This window comes from Toxotes jaculatrix, chromosome 14 (assembly GCF_017976425.1).
Source record: "Toxotes jaculatrix isolate fToxJac2 chromosome 14, fToxJac2.pri, whole genome shotgun sequence".
NCBI lineage: Eukaryota > Metazoa > Chordata > Actinopteri > Toxotidae > Toxotes > Toxotes jaculatrix.
This window is the reverse complement of record NC_054407.1, coordinates 7421960-7440209: the sequence shown is the minus strand read 5'-3', so window position 1 is coordinate 7440209 and position 18250 is coordinate 7421960. Positions and strand designations below refer to the sequence as shown.

The window sequence follows — 18250 nt, the reverse complement described above, 5'->3', positions numbered from 1 at the left end:
ATTACACATGCAACACCGGCTGAGGATTATACGGGCAAAGTTCAATTTCATTTTCCACTGTTTGTGTTGTCTTCATTATGAGCCAATTTGTACTCAGCAGGATTCACTGCCTGACGCGAGGCACAGTTTGGTGGTTTTGCTGGTTATTAGGAACCGTGTAATTACACCCATAAATTTCCAGAATCCCCTGGTAAAACATGTATTATTATTTGCTGACACGATTTTTGGTAAAACCACAAGATCCACGAGAATCATGTGCCTCATGTAGAAAATATGAGAGCACGTCGAACTGCTCAGCACAGGCTGCAGTCACACCAGACAGAATCTCACTTGTAAATCTAATGACCGCATTTGCTGATATACTCACATGTGCAATATTTTTTATATTGTGGGGTGCTACCACTGCTGCTGCTCTGCAAGCTTTTCCTCACAGTGCTCAAAGTGATTGGATGGTGGGAGAGCCAATAGGCGGCGGAGCAGCAGGTTATTTGAACTCTCCTCACACAGCTCAGCTACACCAGACAACATCCTCTGACTTTTCAAACATTATTCTCTCATAAGAGTCTGTCATCGTCTCTCTTCTCGGTCACAGCTCCCGTGGGCACGGAAAGAAGAGCAAGGGACATTTTTTAAACCTTTTTAAAATTACCTTTACATCAAGCGTATCAAGGATGGGAACCTACTGTCTCTATTTACATCTGGAAGTCTACTGATGCACCTGTTGACCGAGGAAAACTCTGCGTGTTTAAGAATGAACAAAGTTGCTGTGATGAAATCTAATACCCTGCTTCATTTGGAGGACAAGAAGAGAGCAGAGGAGAGGAGCAGACTGAACTGTGTAGGCTTAACTCAGACCGGTTTAACAGATGGACAGAACTCAGACCTGCTGCAACGCCAAGACGCCACTGAAAACAGCTCTTCTATCAAGTACAGGAGATATGGGTACGACCCCGTTTGTCTGTGTTGGAAATATACCTGTATATAAAAAATCTGGTGGTCATACTGTATTTTGTGTTGCAGTTAAAGATATATCTTAAAGCAGTTATAGTTAAAATGCAGTATAAAGACTGTCCTGCTAAAATGTTGTTTTTGCTTTGCTTTAACTGACATGGTTAAAATTAAATGCATGATATTGTGTAAGCACACATTTCTGATCACAGGTAGAGTTAGCAAGTTTCCTGTTGTTTGAGGTATCAGTGTCATAGTCTAAGATGAGGGACATGTAGGTGGACTTAGTGAATCTATGAGGTGATTCCTGACTCCTCCAGGTCTCGCTTGGGTGGGGTTAAAGTTCGCCACAAGAGGCAGGTGCTGCAGGATATGGCCCGACCCCTGAAACATTGGCTGTACAAACACAGAGACAACCCTTATCCCACCAAGACCGAGAAGGTCCTGCTGGCTCTGGGCTCTCACATGACGCTAGTACAGGTGAGACGAGCTTGTGCAAAGAAAACAAAAAGCAGTGATGGATGAATGAAGGAAAAGCACTTTCAGGGGTGCATTGATATTGAATTTTTTGAGCCAGCGTCCTGTAACAAGGTGCATCTGTGCAGGTTTCCAACTGGTTTGCAAATGCCCGGCGGAGGCTGAAAAACACAGTGAGACAGCCTGACCTGAGCTGGGCCCTGAGGATCAAACTTTATAATAAATACATCCAGGGAAATGCTGAAAGGCTGAGTGTGTGCAGTGATGACACCGACTCAGATGGTGAGGGCTCCACTAATACTTTTGCTTGTTTTTCTATGAAACTGTCTTTCAACAAAAGTCACTGGATCTAAAACTTGTCCCACTGAAACTTCGGTATTTATCACAGTTTGTAACATCTCGTGTATTCACAAGAATCATTTGAATCTGAAATAATCAGTTTCCTTTCTTTTGCTGCAGATGAGGAGTGTCACTTACAAACTCCTATCAGCCAGTCAAACTTTGGCAGGCCATCTTCCCACAAGAGCGTGCTTGAGAAACAGGGCAGCGTCCTCGCCATGGCTGACTCCGCCAACAGCGACGACAGCACGTCGCCGCCGTCCAAATACAAGAGCAGTTTACTGAATCGGTATCTGAACGACACCCTGAGACACATGATGGCAGCGAAGGCAGATGGTGTCACTTCGTCCCGCAAGAGGAGGAGTCACTCTGAGTCCTTCAGCTCCAACGAATGTGACCGAGATGTCGTCTCTCCGGCCTCGTCCTATGACACGGAGACCAACTTTGTCTACCACATGGGTGAGAGATACCAGTTTATATTCTGTAATGGAAAATGGTTTAACACAGAATCTGCACTCAATGTGTGGAAAAACATAATAATCTATACACTCATGTTGGTGTTACACATGTGTAACCGAGTATTGTGCATAAAATCATGACTAGTTAAGCAATCAAATACAAAACAGAGGGGAAATTAGATGGAAAAGAAATCATAGCATCCCCTGTTCACAGAAATCATTAGAGCATCCTCCTTGTTAATTGCGGATTAATGTTGAATGTGAGGTAAAATGACAGTTTAAATACCTTGCTTCCCCTCGGTTCATTTTTACCACACCACAGTGCACAGTAAAATAAGAGGAGAACGAACAGAAACTTCCACATGGCTCCTCAGAGCTCCCTGACATTAATAAAACGCTGGCATTCCACCCAGAGTCAGAAGCTCGGCGAGATTCAATTATAAAGTTACAGCGAAACTGGGAAGGAGTTTGACACCTGGGTGCCCTTTCAGACCTATAGGGAGCACAACTCACTGACAACCCTCAAATCCGCTAAGGTACGGGAGCCAAAGCCTCTACAAACATCCCTAATAAAGACTCATGCAGACGCTGAAATCCCTCATTTTTAAAATTGGATGGAGCTCGTGCTGGCTGCCGCTGCACACCGCAAATATCATTTCCATATACTAGAATGTGCCATTTGTTCCGCCTCAGCTTCTTGCCATGGTGGAAATGTCCAGTCCAGTCTCAAGGACAATTACAGAATGTCTGAGACTTTATTCTTCCCAGGGTGAGAAGTGGAAACCTCAGCCAAAAAGTAGAAATGGAGCAGTCTGTCAGTAAAGTACTGAAGACGTCTCGTAGAGTGACTGTCGGAGCTGCCACTCACTTGTGAGACGACGCAGAGCGAGATCACTGATATCCATTTGCCTTTTCCCATCAGTGTTTGAGGGTGTAGCTTGGTTTCCTTGACTCGTGCACTTTGGCAGTCTGCAATTCCCAAGTGTTACTTTCCTACTCAAAATCAATCTAAATTTACATTACATTATAAGAGTTGTGAAAAGATTTTTGAAACCATTCCTACTCTTTAGCACATCTCATAGCTTCACTCTAAAACAAGGCATGCTTTGAGTTCCATTTCAACTAGAGACCTGGCAAAAAAAACACAAAGCCCAGTCCAGACTAAAGCAGGTTATTTAATGGATATTTTTATAGTCTGTGACAAGGCTTAATCTGTATTAAGGAAACTCAGTCTAACCTCAAACTGGCCCACTGACACTGACAGGATAATTCAACTAGTAGCTAGTGTATTTACAGGAAGAGTGAACGAGTAAAATGCTATACCATACGAAGTATTCTGTCTTACCTAAACTAATAAATAAATAGAGCCTAATTTTACATTTTAATTACTGTTTATATAAATTCAAGTGTTAATACAAGAATTCTCATTCATTTTAAAAAGAAATAAGCATATCATTCTCATGTTAGCTTAGCTTAACACAGAATGAAAACAGGGGGAACAGCTAGCCTGGTTTTGTTTTAAGGTATCTAAATCCTCTTATAAGGACCTGTAATCCTAGTTAATGAACACATTTTTAATCTGATTTGTTTAATATCTACAAAAAACTAAGTGCAAAAATGACATATCGTGGTCTTACAAGAGGTTATGTGCTCGGCTAGCTATTTCTTGGTTGGGAACAGTTTTTTAATTTGCAGTCTTTAATCCGTACAAAAACCACAGTGGTGGATTCCTTCTCTGATTTTGTTTTAAAGCTGCAGTCTTTAATCTGTATGAAAATTGAAATGGTGGCTTTCTTTTTAACTTTTTTGGTTTTCTTTTAAACCGTAGTCATCTATCTATACAAAAACCAGAATGTAAAAACAACAAATTGTTGTCTCACAGGGAGTCTCCGGACAGGACAGGCTAGATGTTTCTAGATGTTTCTCTCCACAGTATTTACAGTCTTTGTGCTCAGATATGATAATAATCTGCTGCAGTTCATATTTGCAATTTTAGGAGCGGTACTTCAAACCATATTTCTTTTGGAGCCTTTGGGGGTTTCTCGTTGTCATCGTACACAGCGCTGCTGAAATGTTTGTGCAGACTTTTAACGAATCCCTGCTGGTCATGTTAAGGGTGTTTGCAGCCCTGTACAGCTCCACTGTGACGGTGAAGTGGAAAATCAACCTGCCAGATTCATTACAGGCACTAACACCATTAACACGTTTATACTCCACCCGGGAGACGGCTGAGGCAATCAGTGAAAGTCAAGTGATGGACTAATAAGTGATACCACGACACTGTGTCTTACAAGGACACTTTAAGCACATCAGTGTGAAAGTTAAAGGAAAAAGTGCATGCCAATGATGTTACTGTTTACCGTACAGGAGTGTATGGTTACACCATATAGTGTGCTAGTTACATCAAGTTGAGTATTTCCCTTAAAAAGGCTGGAGAGCCATAAATGTGACTAGAATCATGTTTTATTGGGCACAGAGAGACGAAAACATATCTGGACAAATCCCTCACTGCGTTTTCCACCCATTTTGTTTCAAATCAAAACATGCTTGCTGGGAGGGGAGTCTCTTGTTCTCAAATACATATCCGCATTGAGGAAATAAGATGTTACATTATTTTCTTAGTTCACAGTTGTGGTCCACTGTGGATCCCAATGACACACCTGTGAGCATGACTGAAAGTCATTGACCTTGGGGCATGAGAGGATTTAAATTCATATTGTGGGTGAACACCCAAGACTATAACCTGGTCAGGCAGACGTTATTTTGATGTGGGATAAATGAGACAGGATTTATTGTGGTAATAGAAAGATGAATTCCATACTTTTCATACTAATTCAAATACACTTATTGGCTTTCTTGCTGAGTGAATGGGGAATGAATGAATTTAATGCAACATTTTGATTAGTGAGCCATAGAGGCGCTGTTTTGTCACCTTCAGACAGAGATGATTTAGTCTTTTTTGCCTAAGCTAACCGGTTTCTACCTGTATCATCATACGTACAAACATGAGATAAAAAGTTTATTTCCCCCAATGTTTCTTACTTGCAAATAAATATGGTTAAATGTTAGCTCTGACATGAAATTACAGCATACTGCACCACTGCAGCACAATGTCATATCAAAAAAGAACTGAGCAACTTCATTACCCCTTGTAAAAATTTAGCTGTAACTGATCCCTGCTGTAAATTTGAAACTCACCAGAGGTAGAACAATGTTTTTTTCACGGTAATAAATGCAACAGAGGTACAGAAGTACTTTCTTGGCAAAGCGTGTTAGGGCTAAAGAGAGAAATGCTTAGGGACAGTCAGTAGCAAAAAAGCATAAAACAGGAAAATGATTTACTATCAACAAGTAGTTGCTTTTGGCTCCAGGCTGGCTGAAGTAATCAGAGACGGAGATGTTTCGGGCTGTTAGCATTGAAAGACTATGTTTCACAGCGGGCCTCTAATTTCCCTGTCTATTGCTCTCTGAAGAAAAATTGGTTTTGACCAGTGTCTATCTGCTCCAAAGAAAAAAAAAAGGCAATATTCCAAAACTGAGATGGAAAATATGCTCTACATATAATGCACACTTATGCACAGACCACAAACAGAAATTGTGCAAGCAACATAATATTACACCAAAGTCCTATTCACCCTGCCTCTGAAATAGCCAGAGATTCTGCAGTTTGATTTCAGGTTACTGTGAAAAATACTGGCCCTTCTCTCTTCTCAGGCTCTCTTTCATCAGACACTCCCTTGCCCGCTGGTATAAATTCATTTAGTGCTGGAGAGGCACAGACGCTGTTTTGGAGGAGAAATGACACACTGTAGACTAACTTTTACAGGTGCTAGCAGAGCTTTCAAAATCTCAAAACAGAGTGTCTGTCCTCAAGACACGATGCAGATATCAGATTTTTTCCCTCCACAAAAGCTCAAGAGAAACACCACATTGCATTTGCTTTGGCCAGAGTAGCTGAGCTCAGGCAGACTGGTGCACTTCATGGAGTCAAATCTTTCTGGGCGCTGCAAAACACATCCAGGGAGAGACGTGCAGGACAAGTAGGAACTGTATGCACAAATGTACTAACATTCAGAGATGCACAGATTAGAATTTGGATGCACAAATACACACTAAACCCATTATGAATACACATACAGATACTCACACATGCTGTAAATTCAAATCATTCACACATTAATATCACTAACATACAGTCCTGTTTCCTAATCCAAACACTGATTGTCCTGTAAATATTCTCTGTTTGCAATTTCACTGCTATCAAGTAAAACTGCTTCATGGCATATTTACATGACTGTTTTTCTTCTCCTGTGCAGACACAATGGACTATACTTCAACTAAATGTGACAGGTAAGTGTAATTATTCATTGCTCAATCCACAATCAAATCAGCCTTCTGCACTTTTCAACCTGAAAAATAACACTACTCATAATCTCACTTGGCCATTGTTCTTGAAATTGAACCACCACCTCTAATTCATCCGTGTTATTCTGGCCTTATATAAAGAGGAGATATCCAAGCAATTGGACAATTCCTGCTCTGAATTTCTAAAACTTCTCTTTGGCTTTTTTTCTCTTTTTTGTGTTAATTCAGGCATTAGGTGAGATAATATTCCACTTCACACAGCTGTTTCTTTAATATATTCATAGGGACCAGCAGCAGGACCGAGGCCAGCAGAGGCAAGACGACCAAGGCTGGAGGGAGATCCATGCTGCCGTGGCTCTGACCAACCTGGCCCAGGGGCAGACTCACACAGTGAACCGGAGCAGTGTTACGGTGCCGACCGTGGCCACGGGGCAGAGCTGCACCCGACAGCCCTTCTCCATAACGAGAACAACTATCATAGACAAGATCTGCGTTACAGGACCCTCCTCTGCTCTGCGGCAGAGCTGCACCACAGGGCCCACTCTCACCAGCCGCATCATCCAGAAGTCTTCACATATCTCGGAAGTCCAAACTGTCAAAGTGGCTCTGGCAAACAGTGTGTGAGTGCCTGGTCTAAGCACAGCGTTCCACATAGGAATACCAGATGCTTGAGTGCCTTGCAATATATGTACAGCCCCTATTATTTTATAATGCTAATAAACGTTGACATTTTCTATCATTTTTACATTGTAAAATAGAAAAACTAAGCTAACACCGTTGAATTTTTCTACTGTTTTTGCTACGTTTCTTATGTCCTCCTATTGCCCTCTGTTGCAGTAAGTTATATTAACTTCAATGAGACTGGATTATCATCCAATGCTAAAGTCTGACAGCAGCTATTTGAATAAACCCAATGTGAAATATTTTGACCAGTCGTTTGCTTTAAATCATTGCTTAGCAGCGGCTGAAGCAGCAGTTATGTTTCACTGAACTGTATTTAGTGGTGGTTTTCATGTGTGCAATTGTGGGTCTCACAGTTTCATTTTATCCTTTCAAATTGCTTTTTAAAAGGTTGCAAAATGGGCAGGAGTGTGGCACGCTGGACTGAGTAGGAAGACAGTTTTAAAGCAGAAAGCTGAGGTTAGCTCTCCTCCGATGAGCATCGATGCACAGTTGGACAGGTTAGCTGCAGCTAGTGGAGACCAAAATCAAAGCTAAAAGTAAAGCTAATGTTGGACACGACAGTCACTTCAAGTTTACAGCAGCAACAATAATACTTTTATAGTATCAATTGACTACGTGACTACTTGTATGTGACAAGGCTCGTTAGTAGCATTGAACTACGGAGAATAATCACTGTACTCCTTCGGCACTACATCGCTTTATTGCATCTTTTCACTCATTGTTTTGATTGTACTGCAGGCTACTTAACTGTTAGACGTCAGCCTAACTTTTACTGGAAAAGCACTAAAAACTGTACCCTACTCAGCACCAAGCAACAGAGAAGACAGTTAGCGGCTTGCTGGTGAACAGATTTAGACACAGTTAGAAGCTAAAGAGACAGGTGTTAGCTTAGTGGAGACCAAAAACAGAGCTAAAAGGAGAGTTAAGGAGAGCTCAGAGCGGATCAAAACCCGATTTTAATTTTGGAATAGTTCTCAATTATGTATGTACTATGTTGAAATAATAGAATAATAGGATAGGGGGCCTTACTAGAAGAACATGGTTTCTGTCCATTTGGGGAACAAAATCTTTTTTTTTTTGACCTCAAACAGCGAACATTGTTCTGAAAAGTGAAACATCCAACCGTTTTGTTTTTGATGCTAAAACATTAGTTTCTAGCCAAATAAGCTCTCAGGAATTTTTCTGACCTCAATACAGGGTCAGCTGCCAAAAAACGTCTAATACTGGAAATACAGAGGACACGTTAAGCCTCAGAAGAATGTCTGGTACTCTCCCTCCGTAGAGAGATTTGCGGGGAGCGTCCTGTTCCATCTAGGGACATCCTGACACCAAACATAAGCTTGCAATCACACATTGCCCTCTGGGACTTTTTTGACAAAACACGATTAACAGGATTTTTCCACTTGTGTCCTGGTTTTAGTCTGTTTTTTTGGCATTTTGTGCAAAGAATGTTTTAAGTCCTGCATGTATGACAGGCTAGTCATCAACGAAGTATTATGGAAAGAGCACCTCACTCCTGTTTCCACTGTAAACCTGCTTTTGATTAGGCAGACTTTTACACAACATGGAAACTAAATGGCAGCTCTCAAATGGCAACTGAACAATAGTTAGTCTTGACTGACGGCATCTTGGGGCTGTCATTTATTTCAGTCTGAAACAATAGAAACATTATTTGACCATAACTATAGCAAATGTCATTCAGTGTTAAGGCAGATATCAGTTTAACATATTGCTGTATATGATTCAAACAGATGCACAGCAAAAGCAACAGGGAAAAGTACAGTATGGGGTAAAAGGAGGAGAAAGGGTCAATCAACAGAATTTTAAACAAGAAAATACGATTCCACCGAATAGCAACAATACATTAAATATATCTTGAAGACAGGAAGAAACAAAGCTCTCAGGAATGCTCTCATCCTATAATGTGTGAGAAATGTCTTCAGTAAGTCAGTGGGACATTATGTGGACCACAACAACACACAGAAACTGCAAAATTAATTCAGGAAAACAAGCTTACTGGACCAGTTTGAGACCAAATGCATACAGGGAAAATAAGCTCTCAATACTGTAAACCTCGCACTTATAGCTCTGGAGGTCATGATCCAGATCAGCCATGCAAAGACAAAAACAGGTTTGGTTGCAGAAAATCCTGTAAGACAAAGACGATTACTTGTTTTGCATATTCCCACATTAAGAGGAAAAAAAACCCCATGAAATCAGTTCATCTGAAAGCATCTATATATTCTTAAGCATAAAATTTGATGGAAATAACCATTAAATGAATGATAGTTAAACTAACAGTAAAAATAAACCGGTATCAGTAAATGCCAAGGTTCATTGTGAGATGTCTTCATTGGAAGCATTCACAGTGTTCTGGTGCAAAATGAGAGATGTTACATTGAGACGAACACAGTCCACATAACAAGTCTCCTCCACCTCTATCCTCAGTTAAAGTGATGTGGTGTGCATTTAATAAAGCTTGCAAATATACAGTATGTGACATGTAAAACATTTTGTACTTTGCTGCTACATATAGATGTTTACAGCTCACGTAGCATAAGCAGGACAAGCATTTTCCTGGAAGTAAATGACTGAAGAGACTTAAATATTGATTATAATTAATCATTTTGAATGAAATTTGACAAGCTATGTACTGTTACCTACAAATTGGTTCATGTCATAGGCACTACACTATTAACCTGATGCCTTAACGTACAACAGAATCACTGTTGCCAATAAGATAAATTCAAACCAGACATGTACCAGACGTACAGTACATACACTTGGCAAGGTTAAGTTAATTTAAAATACCATACTTCCTTAGAGAAGAGGCTATTCTTCCATGATCCTTTCATTAATGTTTTAAACAGAAAGCAGAGACATGTGACAGTTGATGGTTGAAAAGGAAGTGTGCAAACAGCAAAGTTCGTTTGACCGACAGAACTACTCCAACAATTAATTTTTCTTTAAAAAAAAAAAAAAAAGGTACTCATCCACTTCCACTGCTCTCCCTCTCTGTCTCTTCGCTCTCTGGTTCTGGTCTGTAGTCTTTCCTATCAGGTTGGAGCTTTTACATTTTGTCGAGGTTCAGGGTATGGAACAGTACCCTCCACATGCCCTGCCACTGGCCTGCTCCTGCTCCCCCAGACGGACCCTCTGGCCCTGGTTTTCACTCTCCCAAAGCCCGGGAGTCTGGAGGATCTTCTCCACGAGCTCCTCAAAGGCACACTGGACGCCATCTTTGGTCTTTGCACTGGCCTCTGTACAAAGGAAAGAAGGATAGCAAGAGATTTATGAGATCAGTAAAAAAAAACAAAAAAAAAAAAAAAAACAGGAGAGCTCTTTCCAAAACGTTACAAAAAGAAAAAGAGAGAGAGAAAAATCAGCAGAAGTACATCTCAGTTTTTAAATGCAAAACAGAACAAAACATTTCAACTTTTTAAAATGGCGCCACCCCAATGACAAATATTATATATATTACATCCATGTGATGATAAACATATAAAGTATGAAATGCTTCAGTTAAGAATCAGGAGATATCCAGCGGGATGAAGACATCCTGACAGAGGATTAAATCAATGACATCTCCTTGCCCAGCCCTTCTCAAAACCCCTTAATTTAGCCGTTCTAAAATGGAAACTCCACAGAAATGTTAACCTAATTTCCCAGAGAGAGGCAGATTGGAGATGAGAATCAGGAACACGTGTAGACATGGATTCGATAAATGAGAGCCCGCTAGATTTTAATCATAATGCAGTTCTTCTGCAGCGGCCGCATCTTTCAATGCAGCGCTGACAGGGACTCACAAATCCCCATGAAGTACAAACAACGCAACAAAACCAAACTAAATACATGACTTACTAAGTGATGTCTTAACTTGTTCCAACTATACAATTACAGCTCTGATTTTTAAGTACAGTATGGTAACTTTTAATAGCTTTAAGGTACATTTTACTCTAACTTTACTCTAACATGGATACTTACCAATAAAGAGCATAGAGTGTTTCCTAGCAAACTTCAAGCCTTCATTTCTGTTCACTTCGTGGTCTTCCTGAAAACCAAACAGAGATGCTCTGTAATTTTCTCTATGTGGAATAAACATGGTAAAGGATGAAGTGTTCAAACATCATGTACTACACAAGTGTTGGAAAACGACAAGCAACATCCATGGCTGGTGAGCACAGTTACAAAACTATTTTTTTTTTTTTACATTAACAATTTAAGAAATACTGCATTTATAAAGCTATTAATACCAGTAATCCCAGATCTGTCACTGAGGTGGGCTAGTGGAAAAGTGAGTTCTGTACAGAGTGACTCACCTTATCGATTTTGTTCCCGACCAGCATTTTTACAATGTCGTTACGTGTGGTATAGGTTTCTAATTCATTCAGCCAGTTTTCAAGCTTTGTAAAAGTGTCACGCTTTGTGACGTCATATACTGTCAGAAAGGAAGGGAGAAGGAGTTAGAGAGAATCCATATATGATGGCAGTGCAATAACATCTTCATAACACTGAAAGAAATACGACTGCCGTTAATTTTGCTGCTGCCAATTTACAGTTTGCGTATTTAACTTGTGTTTGTAGGTCACCAAAAGGAGGGCTGACATTATTCCTGTGATATCAGAAGGATTAGTATCAATAACATCCCATGTAAAAAAGACAAACCAAGAAACAATGACAGATATAAAGAGAGACCTTTTGATCGACGTATGGTATCAAAAAAAATTAATTATGAAAATTAAATTTTCAAGTATAAATTATTTACCAAGTATGACTCCTTGTGCACCGCGGTAATAGCTGGGTGTCAGGGTGCGAAACCTTTCCTGTCCAGCTGTGTCCTGCAGAAGTGAAAACAGTAAAAGATTCCATGACAGAAAACTTTTAAGACCAACAGGTACCGCAGCCAAGTCCCAGTGTCCACACTCAGACTTTGACTCTGACATATGTTCCTGATAAGTTTGCAAGGTCTCAGGACTGTCCCACTGTGAACTGGCCATTAGCTGAGGACTACTTGTAGACCTTTGGGATTCTAAGACCCTTTGCTTGTGGGAACTATCCACAATTTATTCTGTTCTAATGTTAAAAACAGGGATGACCATCAAAAAAATATCCACAAAAACAGAACACTGAACGAGCCGGAAAAAAAAAAATTACATGTAGTTGTGTAGTTCTTAAATAAATATATGTAAAGAAAGTAAACTCCATTGTGTTAAACTACATTGTAATTTCAGCCTTGTATACTTGCCTCTGCACATTTAACACATGACTTTACTAAGTGGTGTTTGATTCCTCCTAAAGCATTTTGAGCCTTTGAACAATCCTACATACACGCACACACAATTGACTGACAACACAGGTAATACATTTGAGACAGTTTATTGTTTGGGGTTTCGGTTACAGCCTCTGTGTGTATGGAGCATCTTCATGGTACTTTGAGAACCTGCCACTTTGTGCCTGTTGATGGGGCATTTAAACTGTTTTTCAGTTTTTATTTTCCTGAGATTTTTGCTGAGCAACATCGCCATCTTGTGGAGAAACACTGTACTTCATCATGTTTTTTCCTGACAGATAAACTGCACATAGAATAACAAAGACTTCTGTCTTACCCATATGGCGAGCTTTGCTTTGTTTCCGTCTATTGCGAGTGTTTTCACTTTGAAGTCCACACCTGATCAGTCATGAGAGAGAGAGGAAAGAAAGAGGAGTTTTAATGATCAATCTTAAACTCTGTGTACTCTATATGTGTGTGTGTGTGTGTGTGTGTGTGTGTGTGTGTGTGTGTGTGTGTGTGTGTGTGTGTGTGAATAAAACCTATTGTGGCTGACTGCTCTGGATCAAAAGTATCGTCTGTGAACCTCAGGAGGAGACTGTTAGGGGAAACAGAGATAACATGGAAATGAGCAGGAGATACAGTACAACAGGCTTTTTGTGAGTTGGCTAAAAGCTGCTGTCAGCCGTGTCCTCTGTCAGTTCGTTGAAGATTTCAGGATCACTACTACACAGGTTTGATGTTCACCATGATTATGGATGAACAACACCGTGTGTACACGTTACCGTCGCAAAAACACTCAGGAAATGTTTTACAACAGTAAACGTAACCTCTGCGTTATTAAGTCACCCACATGTCATCCTGTTTTCGGTGATTATTTAAAATACCCAGGCAGACAAAGAGCAGCAACTGTGCCAGCTAGCTGTAGCAACAGCTGCTGAGCGGTGGGGAATTAACTCACACAAGAAGAAGAATGTCAACATTCACAACAGGCTAGCTACTCAGCTCTCCACAAGCAGCGACAAACCTGGACTTCCCGACTCCACTTTCACCAATTATCAACAGTTTCAGAGTCGTCAACACGTCTTCGTCCATGTTTCTACGGGAGCTAGTCTGACTTGCACTTGGCGACGACTTAAACGATATTTTTCTACTTGTTTTTATGGAAGCAGGCGCCTAGCTGCTCCGATGACAGCCTGCTGCTCGCGCAACTTCCGTCCAACATGCGACGCGTGACGTCACGCTGGTTCACGAGGCTTCAAACTAAAGTAAAAATTAATTAAAACACAATAAAAAGATAAATCAATAAATTGTACTCTTGTGTACTTGATTTTGAGCGGTTATATTTTTTTCCCAAATAAAATACATTGTCTATACATTGTTGAGAGATTTGTCTTTTGTAATGAAAATCATCTTTTTTTTAAGAACACAATGCATACAGTGTCTAAAAATAGGAGGTAGCTCTGAGTCTTTCAAGTGTGTTGAAATTAAGACACATCTCATTCTCAGAAATATGGTTCAGACCTATGACTGATGCAACCCCACCCTGCTAAGGGTGTACACTGTATGTCATGTATGATATTTGTGACTAAGAAATGAAGATGAAGGTGACAGTGATGTTTGATACATCTGATCAGTGCCAGCAGAGAGCACTCCACATCTACAGATGTCGGTTGGCTAAATCTAAAATAAAAGACTGACCACCAACTACCATATAGGACTTGATAATGGTTGGTGTGGTTGATATTTGCCTCTTTGTGCACCGGCTGGTGTAAAAGTTAAGAAATAACCTACTGCTCAATGACAGAGTGCTTTATTTGTCAGGAGGTTGCACTGGGGATTTGGCTGTGTGATATGTTGCTGATAAAATGTAGATCTTTCATGCTTATGCTAATGTTGCCCTGTTTACCTTTAAGTAGAATTGGAGTGGTTAGAGGAAAATCTACCATAGAAAATGTCAATAGACAGGTAGGAAAACCTTTGAACAATCTAAATGAAAACCCACATTATAAAGCACAACACATCTTTGTTCTGTGCCTTTTCTACACTGCACTGATCTTCAAGAGCCCTAAACGTTATGTTACCCCAGCCATGAAAGGGAATCGCCTGGGGGATAAGCAATAAGAAACCAGTGACTGTATTAAGAAGTCTGATGTAACCAATGAGCCATACTACACCTTTCATTCTTCAATAGGCTCTTTGACTGAGCTGGTCCTCAATCCTCATCTGCCTCTGTTCATCACAGAGAAAGCCGACCCTGTTATTATGCAAATCTCTGCCCATGAAGGAGCTGAAAAGAGTCTCCGGCACAATAAATACAGCTGGTTGTGAATACAGTTCTTGTATATTCAGGAAAATAGTCTCTGTACTAAATGCCAACCTGAAGTACAGCTTTGAAGGGACCAAGTTTCTGCAGCCATGGCCAAGTGCCGCTCAGATTGCATCGAGAGACCCCTACGGATCTGTTTTGAAATGATGGGATGTTTTATTGGATCCCATCCCTGGTGGTTCCTGATCGGCCCCGTTATTCTCTCGGCAGGTCTGGGGAGCGGGTTTTATTTTCTCACGGACAGAATGTCCAACAATATTGAAGAACAGTTCACACCTGTTGATGGACAAGCCAAGATGGAGAGGAAATACATCCAAGAAACTTTTCCAGGAAATGAGTCCATGTTTTCAAGCTTAAGGCTGAGCACAAGTGGGAATTATGCAACTCTCATAGCTACAAGTGACGGGAATATTCTGACAGTGGAGTCTCTTCAGGACATCTTACACTTGGACTTTAAAATTAGGAGTATGATAGTGCAGTTCAACAACCAGTCATTTGAATATGGGGATGTTTGTGCTCATGTGATGGGATCCTGCACCTCTAATGAAATTCTAGATATTATTAAATACGATGCCAGCAACATAGATGCTGTCAATTTGACATTTCCGTGGTATCACTCTGATTTGAGGAAAATTCCCCTACATTTAAATCTGGGGAGTGTGAAATTGGATCAGGAGAGCTCAGTTGTTGAAAGTGCTGAAGCCATACAGCTCCATTACTATTTACGAGAGGACACCAAAGCAAAAACAGATCTGTGGTTGGAAAGTTTCATCAATTTGGTTTCAAATGAATCATCAACTTCAGTTCAGGTAAGCAGACTTTAAACAGGCCCGTGTTTTAAATTATCTGCTTTTTTCAAAAGTGCTATCTATTAAATGTATTAATAATCTTTCTAGGTGTCATACTCCACCTCTATGTCAATGCAGTGGGAATTTGAGAAATCCCCAGCTTCGGTCATCTATTTATTCTCCATCACCTACACCATAGCCATCACATTTTCAATTATATCCTGTTGGAGGTTGGTAAACATCTGCTTTTGTGATGAATTTGGATTGATTTATCAATTAGAGAGAGCATTTCACAGCAATTCCACAGTGAACTCATTAAAGCCAGAAACCCTTAAGTTCACAAAATGAAAGTCTAAAATTAAAAAAAAAAAAAAAAAAACATTTATGTTGAGTGACTGAATCTTTATAATCTCCTCAGGTTGGATAATGTATGGACCAAGGTGTGGGTGGCATCCTGTGGCGTGCTCTCCACAGGTCTAGCAGTCCTGAGTGGTTTTGGTGCCCTGTTGGTGCTGAGCCAACCTTTTGTCATGACAGCTGCCTCCTGTCCTTTTATGATATTAGGTAGGTTGTGTTGAACCTCATGGTCCACTCACCCGGACTGAAACAAAGATGAAAATGACTCAAAACTAAAAATCTGAACAAATTAAGACATAGACGTGACTTTACACAAACCTGGGGCTAATTCAACCTTGCGCACACCAAGGGTAAGACTCAGACGTCATGTATGCCATTTAAAATAACCTCTTTCTCCAAATACTTAAAGGTATTGGACTTGATGATATGTTCATCATGATCTCCTGCTGGCAGAGGACCCGTGTTCTGGACAGCGTCCCCGACCGGCTCGCTGACACCTACAGGGATGCTGCTGTCTCCATCACCATCACCACCCTGACCGATGCCCTGGCTCTCTTCCTGGGCTACAGCTCGCCCTTTGGCTCAGTCCGGTCCTTCTGCCTCTATGCTGGAATTTCTGTTTGCTTCTGCTATTTGTACAGCATCACTTTCCTGGGGGCTTGTATAGCTTTGAACGGACAGAGGGAAGCAGAGAAGAAGCACTGGTTCACCTGTGCCAAAGTCCCAGAAGACTTACCATCCAGGAATTCAAAAGCCTTCAGTATTTGCTGTGCTGGAGGGAAATACGATAAAATCACTGAAAAGGAGGACACTGAGTTCATAAGCCACATTTTTCAGCAGTTCTATGGCCCATTTCTGACCCACAAAGTGAGTAAAGTGCTTGTATTTGTCATCTATGCAGGCTATCTGGCTGTTAGTATCTATGGATGTTGGGTCTTAAAGGAGGGACTCGATATCAGGAATCTGGCTTTGGATGATTCCTACATCATCGATTACTACAATAATCAAAGGCAGCACTTTTCTGAGTACAGCTGCAATGTGATGGTGGCAGTGAAACAGCCCTTCCCATACTGGGGCGAGGAAGGACAGCAGCAATTGCACTCATGCATTTCAAATTTTGAAAGTTTGAACTATGTCAATAGCACATTTGCTTGGTTTCTTTCCTTTAAACATTATGCAAACACAACCAGTGTCAACATAAACTCGCAAGAGGCTTTCCAATCCCACTTGTCTCATTTCTTAGAACTCACCTCTACGTTCAGACAAGATATCAACTTGACTACAGACAATGAAATTCAGGCCTCCCGCTTCTTCATTCAGACACTGAACAAAACCACAATGAAGGACATGATGATTGGACTCAGGAAGACAGCAGAGGATTGTCCAGTAGAGCTCCTGGTGTACCACCCTGCTTTCATCTACTTTGACCAGTATACCGTCATCATGGACAACACCATTCAAACCATTGTGGTGGCTGCGATTGCGATGTTAGTCGTCTCACTCATCCTGATACCCAGGCTGCTTTGCTCTGTATGGGTGACTTTTGCCATTTGTTCAGTCATTGTCGGCGTGACAGGATTCATGGCCCTGTGGGGTGTAAGCCTGGACTCCATTTCCATGATCAACCTCGTCATGTGCGTTGGTTTCTCTGTGGACTTCTCCGCACATATTTCTTACTCGTTTGTCTCCAGTCCCAAGAGTGACGTGAATGAGAAAGCTGTGGACGCCTTGGCCCATTTAGGGTATCCCATTCTGCAAGGAGGACTGTCCACTATTTTAGGAGTGGTGGTGCTGTCCGTGTCTAGTAGTTATATCTTTAGAACATTCTTCAAGGTTGTGTTTCTTGTGATTACATTTGGGCTGCTCCATGGTTTAGTGTTTATTCCAGTGTTTCTCACACTGTTTGGAGCCTTTGAGGGGTGTTGTTAAATGAGGGATGTCCATTTTACTCTGACATTAGAATTCTTCACATTTTACACACACACAGCCTAAAATGATACCACAGCCGTTGTAATTTCAGCTCATCTTTACTGCTTATTCTGTAAATTTTTTTGGGCATATGTCAGTGCCATACTAAGAAAGAGAATGGTTCAAAGTCCATTCTGCTTTGACGTGTCAGAAATGTAAACCTTAAGCCATTTATCTAAATTTGTAACAAAGGCATATGTGGTGCCATTTTGTGCAGTTCTGTAAAAATAAATCTGTGGGACACTTCGACCTACTGAGCCACACACAC

The 18250-nt window shown here is 40.8% G+C and overlaps 3 protein-coding genes across 3 annotated transcripts; 2 read left to right on the top strand and 1 right to left on the bottom strand.

The window, feature by feature from the left end:
• Positions 1 to 712: 712 nt before the first annotated feature.
• LOC121193170 (homeobox protein Mohawk-like) lies at positions 713 to 7211 on the top strand. Its single transcript, XM_041055361.1, has 6 exons — positions 713 to 942; positions 1269 to 1428; positions 1554 to 1707; positions 1885 to 2223; positions 6539 to 6572; positions 6872 to 7211. Exons 1-6 carry the CDS (start codon positions 713 to 715, stop codon positions 7209 to 7211), a joined length of 1257 nt encoding a protein of 418 aa, XP_040911295.1.
• A 1686-nt stretch (positions 7212 to 8897) lies between these two features.
• On the bottom strand, positions 8898 to 13749 carry LOC121193171 (ras-related protein Rab-18-like). The gene is made up of 7 exons (XM_041055362.1): positions 13568 to 13749; positions 13083 to 13138; positions 12878 to 12939; positions 12037 to 12109; positions 11591 to 11709; positions 11256 to 11322; positions 8898 to 10531 (listed from the first exon to the last, which is right to left on the bottom strand). Exons 1-7 carry the CDS (start codon positions 13633 to 13635, stop codon positions 10359 to 10361), a joined length of 618 nt encoding a protein of 205 aa, XP_040911296.1. The 5' UTR covers positions 13636 to 13749; the 3' UTR covers positions 8898 to 10358.
• Positions 13750 to 14952: 1203 nt separating this feature from the next.
• Positions 14953 to 18013, top strand: LOC121193536 (patched domain-containing protein 3). Its single transcript, XM_041055887.1, has 4 exons — positions 14953 to 15678; positions 15766 to 15887; positions 16076 to 16221; positions 16424 to 18013. Exons 1-4 carry the CDS (start codon positions 14959 to 14961, stop codon positions 17941 to 17943), a joined length of 2508 nt encoding a protein of 835 aa, XP_040911821.1. The 5' UTR covers positions 14953 to 14958; the 3' UTR covers positions 17944 to 18013.
• The last annotated feature ends 237 nt before the right edge of the window (positions 18014 to 18250 follow it).